Source organism: Sphaerodactylus townsendi, linkage group LG03 (genome assembly GCF_021028975.2).
Source record: "Sphaerodactylus townsendi isolate TG3544 linkage group LG03, MPM_Stown_v2.3, whole genome shotgun sequence".
NCBI classification, from domain to species: domain Eukaryota; kingdom Metazoa; phylum Chordata; class Lepidosauria; order Squamata; family Sphaerodactylidae; genus Sphaerodactylus; species Sphaerodactylus townsendi.
The window spans coordinates 98,286,457-98,300,567 of record NC_059427.1 but is presented as its reverse complement, the minus strand read 5'-3'; the positions used below and the strand labels follow the sequence as shown (position 1 = coordinate 98,300,567).

General features: G+C 42.5%; 1 protein-coding gene across 6 annotated transcripts in view; it reads left to right on the top strand.

The window, feature by feature from the left end:
• The window catches only part of SH3TC2 (SH3 domain and tetratricopeptide repeats 2), a 60,237-nt gene extending 50,053 nt beyond the window's left edge, over positions 1-10,184 (top strand). For 4 of the 6 annotated variants that reach the window (XM_048491408.1, XM_048491409.1, XM_048491407.1 and 1 more), the window contains 3 exons: positions 4,209-4,359; positions 7,561-7,757; positions 9,373-10,184. In XM_048491408.1, the coding sequence (XP_048347365.1) occupies positions 4,209-4,359; positions 7,561-7,757; positions 9,373-9,564 (540 nt within the window). In that variant the 3' untranslated portion in view covers positions 9,565-10,184. Of the gene's footprint in view, positions 1-4,208; positions 4,360-7,560; positions 7,758-9,372 lie in introns of those variants that run through there. The other 2 variants (XM_048491413.1, XM_048491411.1) reach the window with 1 other exon arrangement.
• The last annotated feature ends 3,927 nt before the right edge of the window (positions 10,185-14,111 follow it).

Below are 14,111 nucleotides of genomic sequence, written 5' to 3'. Positions count from 1 at the left end.
AATGGGAAAGTTAGTGGGCATTAGACAGTGATTGTGGGTAACATGTAAAAACGCTCCCACTGTGTTGTGGGATACCTGGCAACTGAAAAACACCATAATCAATATTGGGAAGGGGAACGGTTTATGACTCAGTGGAAGAGTGTGCAGAAGGCCCCAGTGATTCCATATCTGCAGTCTCTAGTTACAAGGAGATCAGGTGACAGGTATTAGGAAAGACCTTTCTCTCTTTGAGATAGTGGACAGTTATTGCCAATCAGACCAGATGCATCTGAGCTACATTTGCTTGTTTATTTATTGACAGCCATTGATATGCTGCATTTCCACACACTTTCCACCCCCCCCCCCTTGTTTTCTCCCTGGTCCCTTCAGTTGCATTCATTCCAGCTGCTACTGCTGACAACATATTATTCCTAATGATGATGGGATGTCATCCAAGATGCAGAAGAACAGCCCTCCCTCTTTTTTCCTTTTGCACAGGCACTCTAGCATTACTGCACAGTTACATTGAAGCAGCAGTTCAAAAAACTTCTCAGCCTCCATTTCTATCATTGAGAATGTGATATGACAAAGATAATTTTAAAAAAATCTTTCAAAAACGGGGGGGGGGGAGAGAAAACTAGTGAAGGAGAGGTTGGGTAACTACATGGGGTATGGGTAAGAGCTTGGTGTTTAGTGCGATTTCAACATTTGCATGCTCAAGGGAAGCTGACTCAGAAACAGAAAAAAAAACTTGGTAAAAGTGCTTAGGAAAATAACAGAGGAAAGATGAAGAGAAAACATTTCCAGAACCAAATGGAGGAAAAAATGTGCAGAAGTAAAGGGAAAAAGTAGCATTTGGTAGGAAGATATATTGTAAACAACTCATCCAGAAAAGGCCAAACAAAAGAAATAGGTCCAAGGCTGGGTCAGCCAGGTGAAATTCCCTGTCTCAGACCCCAGATGGCATGCCCTAGGCTAAGAACCTATGGGCCAAGGTCTCTTTAGCTTGTGACTTTGGTCTGGCCCAATACTTGCAGGAGAGGAATATAAAACTTAGCCTGAATGGAATGAAGCCGCTGCTCACTCGCTGCCAACAATATCTTCCTCACAAAGGGAGGACCCATGATGTATATTCATATAAAGCAGGTTCCTGCGTTCATATGAAAGCTTTCATTTCATTTAGTTTTTCACTTTTCCATGTCCAGTTGTCCCTTCAGTTGCTTTTGATATCCCCTTTATCTCCACGGGTTGTTTATAGATGTATAATATTTCTCGACATTTTGCGGAAGAATACAGTTCACACAAGGCACGTCCAGTGAAGTCATACATGGAGGTTTTAGAATTAGTCTCTGTCCTTCATTTTTATTCAGGCTGGGATTGTCTTTGTGGCCTTGTTCTGTTAGTGTACAATGCAGTGTTCTCTCCATGCCTGCAAGATGAATAGCTTTCACTTTATCATCATGCTGCCCAACTATTGTGATTTTCTATTTGGTTTAAAATAGATGTTTGTAGTTTACCTTGGGACTACAGTCTTTTATCCAAAGCAAGTTTTAAAAAACAGATACTTTTTGACAATTCCTGATAGTTTGGGTGCTGTGTGGTTTCCGGGCTGTATGGCCGTGTTCTAGCAGCATTCTCTCCTGACGTTTCGCCTGCATCTGTGGCTGGCATCTTCAGAGGATCTGATGTTGGGAAAGCAAGTGGAGTATATATCTGTTGGAGTGTCCAGGGTGGGTGGAGAAACCTTGTCTGTGAGTAACAAAGAAGGCAACCAGGCCAATAGTTGAGGGCGTCTGAATAGAAGTATGAGTAACAATGAAGACTATAGCATGGGCGTAACACTGGAGATAGCAAGGTCACTGGTGGGAGCATCTGAATAGAAGTATCCTGGCCTTTGTTTCTTTTTTCTATGGTCATCCTGTGTTTGTGTGGAGCTGGTTAGACACTGTCTTGACTCTAGTATTTTTCAACACTGGCAGCCAAGTTCTGTTCATTTCATAGTTTCTTCCTTCCTGTTAAAATTGTCCATGTGCTTATGGATTTCAATTGCTTCTCTGTGTAGTCTGACGTAGTGGCTTTCAGAGTGGTCCAGAATTTTTGTTTTTTCAAATAATATCCTATGTCCAGGTTGGTTTATCATGTGTTCTGCTATTGCTGATTTTTCTGGCTGAAATAGTCTGCAGTGCCTTTCGTGTTCTTTGATACGTGTCTGCAATGGCTCGCGTTTGGTGGTTCCTATGTAGACTTGTCCACAGCTGCATGGTATGCGATAGACTCCTGCAGTAGCTAAAGGATCCCTCTTATCCTTTGCTGAACGTAGCATCTGTTGAATTTTCTTAGTGGGTCTGTAGATTGTTTGTAGGTTGTGCTTCTTCATCAGTTTTCCTATGCGATCAGTGGTTCCCTTGATGTATGGTAAGAACACTTTCCCTCTAGATGGCTCTTTATCTTTGTTCATGTGGCTTGTTCTTGGTCTTGAAGCCCTTCTGATTTCTGTATTAGAATAACCATTAGCCTGTAGAGCCCTGTTTAGGTGATTCAATTCATCTTGTAGGAGGTGAGGTTCACAGATTCTGTTTGCGCGATGTACCAAAGTTTTTATGGTGCTCCTTTTTTGCCCTGGATGGTGATTGGAGTTTTTGTGTAGATATCTGTCTGTGTGTGTAGGTTTTCTGTATACTGTGTGTCCCAATTGCTGGTTTGGTTTGCGGATGACTAAAACATCTAAAAATGGCAGTTTTCCTTCATTTTCTTTTTCCATAGTAAATTGGATGTTTGGGTGGATCTTGTTGATATGGTCCAGGAACTGGTTTAGTTCTTCTTCTCCGTGGCTCCAAATGGTGAATGTGTCATCCACATAACGGAACCATATGGTGGGCTTTTTAGGTGCTGTTTTCAGGGCTTGTTTCTCAAAATGTTCCATATAAAATTAGCTATTACAGGGTTGAGAGGGCTACCCATGGCTACCCCATCTTTCTGTTCATAGTATTCATTATCCCACTGGAAGTAGCTAGTAGTGAGACAATGTTGAAACAGGGCTGTGATGTCTTTTGGGAATTTCTGGTTAATGAGTGTCATGGTGTCTGCTATGGGGACCTTGGTGAATAGGGACACCACATCAAAACTGATCAGTTTGTCATTGGGGTTGAGTTTGAGTTTGCTGATTTTTTCAATGAAGTAAGCCCTCTCAGCCCTGTAATAGCTACTACGTCAGACTACACAGAGAAGCAATTGAAATCCATAAGCACATGGACAATTTTAACAGGAAGGAAGAAACTATGAAAATGAACAGAACTTGGCTGCCAGTGTTGAAAAATACTAGAGTCAAGACAGTGTCTAACCAGCTCCACACAAACACAGGATGACCATAGACAAAAGAAACAAAGGCCAGGATACTTCTATTCAGATGCTCCCACCAGTGACCTTGCTATCTCCAGTGTTACGCCCATGCTATAGTCTTCATTGTTACTCATACTTCTATTCAGACGCCCTCAACTATTGGCCTGGTTGCCTTCTTTGTTACTCACAGACAAGGTTTCTCCACCCACCCTGGACACTCCAACAGATATATACTCCACTTGCTTTCCCAACATCAGATCCTCTGAAGATGCCAGCCACAGATGCAGGCGAAACGTCAGGAGAGAATGCTGCTAGAACACGGCCATACAGCTCGGAAACCACACAGCACCCAAGTGATTCCGGCCGTGAAAGCCTTTGACAATTCCTGATAGCTTTATTTCTGAAACCTTGTTTTGGATAAAAAGTTGGCTAGTCCATCTGTATCCCTATTTGTTTTAGCATTTATTTATTTGCTTTTCTTTGTTTAAGAAACATGTGCCTTCTGCATTAAAAGATACAATTATATTGAGGCAACATGAGGACAAGCCCTGTGACTTCAAGGCAAAAAACAAATGCACAGAATTACCAGGGTTACAGAGAACAGCTGCAAAACATCTGCCCATCTCTGCTTTCCCAAAGAGTCAATGGATAAGGTAGAAAAAGAAAATGAAGCCATATTCATGTGCCCCACACTACCACGGCTTGTATGTCTTGAAAGGAAATGAGGATCTGGAGCTAGGCAGCCATAGAGAAAAAATTCCAGATGTACTGAGTGAAAGAGACAGCAGATGTTTTCCCTCTCTTTACTTCTCATTTAAGGGCCCTTTTGCTTGGTGGCTTGGTGAGAAACAATTAAGTAAGTTGGCCACATTTCTTCCTCTTTTGCCCAGGGAGGAGCTGTTCCTCTAGCTAGGAAGCTGAAGGCCATACAGAGTGAGCTGAGAGTGTTCCACAAGCTCACTGAGCTGCAGATTGGACTCCGGAACTATGAGAAGGCTTTGGAATTCGCCACTTTAGCAGCCAGACTCAGTATGGATGTAGGTAAGACAGGGCTGGGAATTGATGGTATGGAAGTATCTAAAGCCGTGTGGTACAAAACAAAGGGTGAAAGTTGTTGTCATGTGCAGGATAGTAGTTAACCCTGCAATTAAAAAACAACAACCAGGCCTTAAGAAGAGACTATTATATTTTTAAAGTAGTTTTAAAAATAGGCTAAGATTTATAAGTATTCTTCTCCCTCTTTTCTGCTCTAGAGCTGAAGAAAAAGATATAGCTTTGTAGTGATTTGATAGATCTTAGGAAGGAATATTGTTTTATTATTCATGGCTGTGGACATAGCCACTAAGGAAGGACTTTGCAGTACAATGTTTATCCGTACCCAAATGAAGGATTCCCATATCCCGGACAGAAGAAGTGTAACAGAACAATGCAAATGTGATTCACTGCAAGTAGAATATAAGCCTGCTAATATGACTGTAGCTGTACTAAGTAGTCTAGTCATTCCCCAACAAAAAAACCAGATATAGGTTCCTGCCCAGTAAAATGTATGAATTATATGGATTTCTCAACCAGGATGAATATGATCAGCAGTGCCACTGTTGGATGTAATGCAGTATTCCTCTTCCTGCCAGGGCTGTGTAATTTCCTCTTTCCTAGCTGCTATCTTTCCTCAAACAAGTTACATTTGGACCTGGCACATGCACTTCACTGTTGCTGCATCTTTTCCATCTGCTCTTCGATGTTTCCTGAGGTCCAAGTGTGGAGAGAAACCTTTCCATTCTTTGCTGTACACATCTTTGCTGTTCATGGAAATTACACATAATACTGATCCTGATGTTGGAAAAACCATAGAATGAATTAATTCTAGTATCCAGTGGTGCAGTCCATCACACAAAATGTCTTTTCATTCATGGAAAGGTGACTTGCAGTTGGCATGGATGTCATCAGACAAATTGATATTGGCCTTTTTAGGGATTAGAATCTGCATGGACAGTAGCCCGGTTCCATGCAGCTAAATTCAGAAGTAAATCCCACTAAGGTAAGCGTAGCTTACTCCCAAATAAGCATGCCCAAGGTTGACTGCATCCTGAAGCTGGAACTCTAATCATAGTGACTAGGGAGTAAATTTCACTGAACGAAGTGAGTTTTGCTTCCCAAAAAGGATACCTAAGATTGCATTGCACACTTCTCAAAGCTTAGAGCATAATACATACTTCCTCCCCTGTAACAGTGTCAAAGCCATCAGAGGACCTCTCTTTCTGTTACTCAGAGGTGTTTTTCTGAGTAAGGCCCTTATCTTCCCTCTGAACTACACACATTTCTCACTCACATTCTTTCCCCAAGTGCTTTTTGAAGTATTTATATTCTGCAATTCCAGCCTATATGATTGTTGAAGTGGCTTATGATATCACAAAAATAAATAAATGGCTTTAAAAAGAGATTGCTAAAAATATCTAAAAGCCATCACTATGAATCTCCAACTGTAATAACCAATAAATTAAAGTTTCAGATGGTAGGTGTGTTGGTCTGCAGCAGAACAATTAGATTCAAGTCCAGTAGTTCTTTAGAGACCAAAAAGGGTTTCAGGGTATACGTTTTTGAGAGTCAAACTTCAGACACCAATAAAGAAAGTGGCATCCACAAGTAATAAAAGGACCATAAAATATCTTTTGAAAAAAAATCTTTCAAAAACAGCCAATCCAGTACATATAGCAAGGAAAAGTGCTCAACATAAAATGATAAATTCAAGAAGTAAAGCACTCTAGAAATGCTGTGATTAGAAGCAGAAGAGTGATGGGATGGGAGGGGGGTGGTTAGCCCTTTCCTACCTTCCATGTTTCTGCTCTCCCCATCCCCCCCTTATTAAGGTTGACTTTCATTTTTTTAAAAAAAAATCAGGAGAAAGAGCAAAAGATGCAGACACTTGTGAGTAATCTGGGATTTCACAACACAAGCCTTTATTGGCATATAAAACGGGACAAAGTTTTAAAACAAAACAAGGTTAAGAAATACAGTTAAAATTGCTAAAATTACTAATTTCCAGTATAAAATTTGCAACAGTTTCACAAAAGAGCACATCAGAGCTGTTCAGGAGATTGGGTATCTTATAACACTCATGCCACTGAGAACATTTCAAGAAAATGGAATTCATGTATTTCATGCGTATCTTATTGTATTTAGGGCATAGAAACAAAGAATGGTCAAGTGTTTCAACCGTAGTCCTATCACATGAACAAACTCTTTTAGAACGTTCCATATTCTTAAATCTTCCCTCCAGCAGAGCTGATGGCAGCACATTACATCTTGCAGTAGCCAAGGCTCTCCTCTGGGTGGGATTTATCAGCAGACGAAGATATGCTGCCATAATTCCACACTCGCATGGGATTAATAATGTAGTCGGAGAACAGGTTGTCTTGGCAGCACGAGTCAAATTATGAAAATCAAGATCCAAGAGCCTATTCTTAACTAGTCTGAAGGCTTCCACCTTTGTGAGCATAAGGAGTGATTCCAGGGGGAAACCAATAGCTTCAACCTTTCTAAAGATCAAAGTATACCATTCTGAAATAAAGTGAGACACTTGTGAGTAAGTGGGAAAATAATGGAGGTACCACTGCTCAGCAAGTCATCTCCAAGCCATAGGAAGATGGGCACCATGGCTTCTTCAGCCTCCTTACAGATGAGGTAGCATTTAATCAGCTGCCAGCCTTGGGCAGTGTGCAGTGAGATCTTATGGAAAGCAAGCCCCATAGGAACAGAATGGATAAGTGTAGGATTGCAGCTTTAGAATGCAAAGCAGTCTTCTGCATGCTTGCTTCAAAACTGATTTCATGGAGCCTTGGTGGGACTCACTTCCCAGGAGACATCCGTAAGGGTTAAGTATTATCAGTGCAGAGTCTAATCATCTTGCCCTAAAGCCTGGATCTGGGTTCCTCCTGACTGATTAAATCCATGTCAGTCTCAGATCACAGTGGCATGCTATTTAGCCAGTTGTGGTGTGATGGTCTGCACACCAATGTATAATGAAAGGGGGAAAAACAGCAGCAAGCAGGTGCATTGACGTTGCTTAAGGATCAGGTTGAGATCAACTGGAACTGCTAAATGCAGGCAGAAGTTCAGAGGGAAGGAAACTGGGAAGGCTCCTTCATTTTTGCAGTCTCCATTGACCAAGCTTGTACTCATTCGTTCATGCATTCCTAGCAGGCTGCAACATCACGCTGTCAGTGCTCCTTTTTTCCCCCCTAGGAGATCAGTTACAAGAGCTGGTTGCCTTTCATCGACTGGCAACAGTGTATTATTTCCTGCACATGTATGAAATGGCTGAGGACTGCTACCTGAAGACACTGTCCCTGCGCTCACCATCATTACAAGGTGCTCAAGAGGCCATGTACTATTCCAAGGTTTACTGTCGCCTGGGTGATCTGACCCTAAACAAATTAAAGGTGAGAAGCAGCTGACTGGGCACATCATTGTCTCCCTCTCTCTGAAGACCTGGCAGTCCTGTGTATCCTTGAAAAACAGGTGCTAAGTTTAGTCTGACCTTGCACCTTAGAGGAATTCTATCAGGATCCCATTAATGGCCCACAGTTGTCAGATACCTGTGCATGAATGCAGTGGAGTTGTCCATGAGTTGCCCCTCGAGTTGTCCATGCAAAGTTCCAATGATTTGTTAGGATGTGTTTAACATGCCCTTATTACCAAGCTTCTTTCCTATTCTAAACTTGACCTGATTCCATTGTCTCTGGACCTCCCAAACGTTCTTGATCTCAATTTGTGCTCCAGATGATTTACTTATGGTTGTGCTCAGCAGTTCTGTTGCCTTCTGTCTCTTTCTTTTGAAACTCTGCTGCATTGCTTCTGTTCTTGCATCCTTTTTATACCTTTGTTGTGCATCCTGAGAGACTGAACCATTGAACATGCTTCCTAGTTTGGTCAATTCCCCACAGTCAATTAATCACGTGATACTCACACAAAATTACCAGGTTTCAGCAAGAACTCCCCACTGCCTGATCGCCAAACACTGATTCATCCTAGTTCTGGCACTCCCTCTCCCCCTTATCGCGTGTTTTTTCAGTACCTGAATGAAAGTGCACCTTTTAAAAAAACACACGCTGAATCCAGATTGGTGGAGAGGATCAGGGTTTGAATCTAGATTTGTTTTTCCCACCATAGGGAGTGACACGGCGCCTTTCAGCCAATCAGAGCATGGCGGACTGTGCGCGAAGCCTTTTTTTTGTTTGTTTCATGCCAGCAGAGGCTACATTGAAACATGGCTGCATGGAATGTGATTTCTATGCCAACTGTAAGCTAAAATTACACTTTTGTGCCAGCACAGCTGTGTGGGTAAAGAGTACCGAAGCTGCGCATAAACGTATCTTAGCATGAAAAACAGGTGCCATCCTATCTACGCATGTGCATGATGACGTAGCTGTGCAAAAAAAAGTTTTTAAAAATTCCCGCCCCAACACAGTGCAATAGCCAATCAGGACGAGGAAGAAACAGCCACTGAGCAGGTTGTGTGTTCGATCGCGTGATCGTGGGGATTGCTGCATTGTTTAAAAGTGTGACAGACATGGATGTCCTTATTACACACATGTTGCAGTGGGGAGGGTGAAACCACGATGAAAAGGTGCTGAGTCTTTTCAAATCTGGTTGTATCTAGTTTTAATGTCTCAGTGGGGCCTTTCTAGCAGCTGACAAAATAGTCACTTCCTCCTGGCTTTTTTAGTGATTATCTCCAGCTGTGTATGACCCCATTCATTGCCTTTTGCAGGTAGGAACCATAAAGTGCTTGCTAAAAACAGCATTGTCACTGCAAAAGCATTTCTTGGTGGTCACAGGCAACCTGGTAGGCGGAATTTAGTAAACACTTGACATAAATCTGTATTGACCTTTGGGGAAAAGCTGTTCCTCCCCAAAATGATTTTATTGATTAATCTCATAACTTGTTTAAGGAAGCAGGGGAGGATTCAATAGAAAAATAGATATCCTTTGGTCGCTACATTTCCATCAACATTCTCCTTTTGTTTTTCCCCCCTTCTGGTGATTTACTTTCAGGATGAACAAGATGCAGCCAGTTACTTCCTCTTGGCTTTGGCTGCAGCCACTGAGCTCAGTGACCAGACTTGGCAAAACAGAATTCAGGAAAAGTTGGCTCAAATATACAATACTTCCCAGTGGAATAAGGGCCTAAGAGGGTGGACCACGTATCGGGCCCGGTGGCTGAGTGAAGGACGACATGCTGTATGATAAATTACCTTGTGGGATTTAAGACTTCTGAACCAAAAGAAGTAAAATTCATCTTCTTACTTCAGTGCCAAAAAGGTCCCGTGTGCCTTCTAGACCAAAGGGATGGGGAGAAGTATGATCCAGTGCTTCAGTTTCTGGTGTTTTATGTGAAAAAGTGAAAAAAAATCTGTGTGTGGAGCCATCTAAGCTTATATTGGCAACAGCAACAATATAGACCTTATTAAGTATACACATGTCATACCATGTAGATGCCCTATGAAAAACCAGTTAAAAGCAAAAAAGAGGATATAAAAAATGTGAGCCTGCTGGAAGCAAGTCTTTGGAAACTGAAGTTGATCCCTGGAGGAAAAAAAATGAAAAGGATATTTAGCTTGCATCTCTTCATTCTCATTGCCAAAATGGAGAATACTCTTTCACATTCCCTGCAGACCTGGCATAAGCTGATGGCCCATCAAGAAAGAAGAGGTTCCAGACACAGGGAATGTGCTTCCGTGTCCATGTATGAGTTGTTATGTCTATGCTTCTATTTGTTTCTACTTTCCAGTATTGTCTTTGACAGTTTCCTGGTGCTAATGAGCTACATTAAGCAGTATAAACCTATAGATAGCAAAATCCAAAAATGAGCTTGCACAAATAGGGGCCTTAACGAGAATGCATGCATGATAGAGGAGAATTGGGGTGTGTGTGTGTGATAGGCATGGCATAAAATAAGTTTCAAGGCACTTCTTCAGATGACTTGCATACCCAACTGAGCTGATAAGGAGCATACTGAGGAACTGAATGTTGCACTAAGGCCTTGCCCCTTAATACCTTACTTGTTGCCTCCTCCTTGTGCTTTAACTGAAGAAATCACCTACTGAAGGTATACACCTGCACTTTATCCCAGTGAAAGAAAGAGAAGAAGGGGTGTTAGTAGTAAGGGAAGAAGTGGTTGTGAAGGGTCACAGCAGAGGTGCTTTAACTGGCATTCGACTTGCTGATATTCTCATAGAATCATAGGCCAATTATGCACAGCATGTTGAAGGAAGCAAGCCTTTATTGGCATAGACAGCAGTAAAACAATAATAAAAACAGATTAAAAAGCATATACAACATAGGATATACATGTTAGGACAAAGGAAATCTACTGGCATTTAGTAATTTCCAGGAGAAAGTCTGCCACTATCATACAGAGAGAAGGATCAGGGTTGTCCAACAAGTAGTGTAATCTAAATAAATCGGGGAGGTCGGGTAAATGTTAAGGGAGTGAGATTCACATACTTGGATCTGATTTCCTTGAATCTGAGACAGTGAAGTAATTGGTGGGCCAGAGATTCAACTGAGCCATCGTTACATGGGCACAATCTTTTAGCCTTTTCTTGCTTATTAAATCTGCCATGTAACAAGGCAGAAGGCATAACATTGAACCTGGCGAGCATTATGGCTCTCCTTTGAACAGGGTTTATTAAACAATACAGGTAGTGTGCCAAGTGGCCCCGTTCAAATTGGAGAGAGAAATACAGGGGGGAGCACGTTTTCTTGGCTGCAGTGATTAAGGTGGAGAACTCTCTATCCAATAGTTGACCTTTTAATTTCCTATAAGCTTCTGAATAGGACAAAGGGCAAAGTGAATCCACTGACAGTCCGATAGAGGCAATTTTTTCTTCAATTATGGAAAACCGGGGTTGGAATGGGTGTCAGAGAGCAGACGGTGGACCAGGGAGTTACGGTCCGAGAGAAAATGAATTCGCAGCCAGAATCTAAAAGTCCTCAGCCAAGCGGCTGATTCCAAGGAGTTTTGACCTAACTCCAGACAAAAGGGCTGCATAGGGCACGCAATTTGGGAGTCCAGTTATCTTGTGAAAAAATTCGGATTGAAGAGAATTCAAGGAGTAGTTAATAGCTTGAATCCAAATTGGGACTCTGTAAAGCAATCTCGAGGCGACTTTGGCATTGAAAAAATTTGAGGGCAGGAGGGATAAAGGAGTGGCCACTGCTGTAAAAGAAACGTAGTAGTGCTGACATACTATTAGATGTAGCTAGGAGAGCGGCCTTCCCTCTGGGTTGCCCATGAAAGGTTAAAGGAGAATGAGAGGCCAAAGGTATTTATAGCACTTAACCTGTTGATTTGGGTGCTTTTCATTGCCCATGTGAGCTTCTTAAAGCCTAGAAGACCAATACCTTGGTTTTTTTCATAGTTTATTGTCAGTCTGTTGGATTCACAGTAATCCACACAGCGCTTCATTAAGCGTCTGAGGCCAACTCTGGATCGAGAGAGAAGGACAGCGTCATCTGCATAGAGCAGAATTGATACATGGGGTGTACCCAGTTTGGGGGCATGGCTGTTCACTGCTGAGAGGGCAGAGGGGAGGTCACTTAAGAAAAGATTGAGAGTGGGGGCCAGGACGCAGCCCTGTTTGACCCCTTTGGTAATTGGAATACTGTCTGTCAAAAGGCCTTCGTGGGAACACTTGATCCGGCAACTGGTATTTGTGTGCAATTGCCTAATTAAGAACAAGAGTCTGGCATCAATGTTAAGGGCAGCCAGTTTTGTCCAGAGAAGTTCTCTCGGCACAGAGTCAAAGGCAGCCTTTAAATCAATAAAGGCAGCGTAGAGTTTGTTATCTGCATTGATTGAATATTTACTGGCTAGGTGTAATAGCACCAAGGCATGGTCCAGAGGAGATTTCCCCTTGCGAAAACCTATTTGTTCAGCCCCCACTGCACCAGAGTGGGAAAGCCACAGCTGAAGTTTCTTTAGTAGCAATTTGGCATAAAGCTTCCCTATCACTGAGAGGAGGCTGATGGGGCAAAAGTTGGCAGGCTCTGAGTGACTTCCTTTTTTATGGATGGGAAACACAGTTGCAGACAGCCAAGTCTTGGGTAGGATACCTGAACTGTTTACTTGGGTAAAAAGAGTGGCCAGGATAGGGGCCCACCAATCAGTATGAAATTTCAGAATCTCTGGAATTATAGAATCAGGGCCAGGGGCTTTCCTTCCTTTGAGGTCCTCTAACAGCTCAACTACTTCTTGAGATGAGACAGGAGGCCAACTTGACAAATCAAAAGGGATGGGTGAAAGAGATCCATTGCTTAAAATATCGTCATTAAAAAGTTTGCTAAAATAGTCATGCCAAATATCAGGGGTAATACAGGTAGGGGTAGGAGGCTTGCTTCGGTTAAAATTATTCAGGACAGCCCAGAGTAGCTTCGAATTGTTGGAAGTTACTGCAGAGTGGAGATGTTCCCATTGAGTGTTGACATGTTCCATATGGTTCTTCCTAATTAGCTGACGGAAGTTGTTGTGAAGGGTCACAGCAGAGGTGCTTTAACTGGCATTCGACTTGCTGATATTCTCATAGAATCATAGGCCAATTATGCACAGCATGTTTAGTGTATGGTGGGAGTGAATGCCTGTCACAGAAAGATTTTTTGTACAGATATATTTCTTCAAGCCCCACTTTCACTTTTCATTCTGTTTGCGGCAAACAAAACCACTTCTAGTGTGATTTTAATTTTTGCTTTGCTGCCAGAGTGGGGAGATTTGCCAGTGGGCACAGCTTTGCCCCAGAAATCTTCTCTCTACCATGGCCAACCTTCCCACTTCCTTGCACTGCTTTGCACATCTCCCCCTTGCCCTCCCCCCCATACTGTTGATTCCTTCCTGCTTCCATAAGTGCACTGATCGAGAAATCAATTTCACATATGTATAGTGGTGGCAGGGAGTGGAATGGAAGACTACAACAGTTATTCAAAGGCTGGGATGCAACGATCCATAACAGTTTTACAGTTCATGGAACAGGGAGGACACAGACAAAACAAAATGGGTCCAGGACATTTTTTTTTGTGGTCATCTCCCCACACCCCAGTCAGAAAGGATACACAAACACCAAGATATGTGACCGTGGGCAAGAGAAAGAAAACAGTTCATCAGAGTACCGTTTAAGACAACATAAAAAGATAATTGAATCATGCACAGAGGCAAAATATGGAAAGCGGAGGGGAGAATTGAGAGGAAATACTCTGTTAGTGATGGGGGTGGGGAGAGAGAAATGGGACAAGGGTCTCCGATAATAACCAACCTTCTTGAAAGAAACAAAAGACTCTGTGCTTGACGATACAGCAAACTGTTAGGGAGGAAAGCTACTCTGAGCATCAAGGAGTCGCAAGGAGAGATGTACAAAGGGAAGGGAAACACAGAGGAGAGGCAGAGGCCGCTATACATATGTATATCACCCCTGTTTTGAAAGACGATTTGTGGCACAGGCCCTGTGCCACCTCCTTGATTTGTTTGAAAGAACTGCCCCCTCCCTGCTCATCTCAATCTGATATCTGTATTCAGTCTCTCCACCACCAGCATATCCCCAGTTGCCAGGTGCCCTGGAGCCTTCCCCCCTCACCTCCCCCCTTCATACTTCAGGTTCCTTCCTGCTTCTCTAAAGTGCACATATTGATATAAAATAACAACAGAGAGGGCTTTTTCAAGAAACAAAATAAGCAGATGTCTTTTTAGGTTTACCCCACCTCTCCCAATCTGCTTCCACTCTCCTCGATTGCTGGGAGGGCTT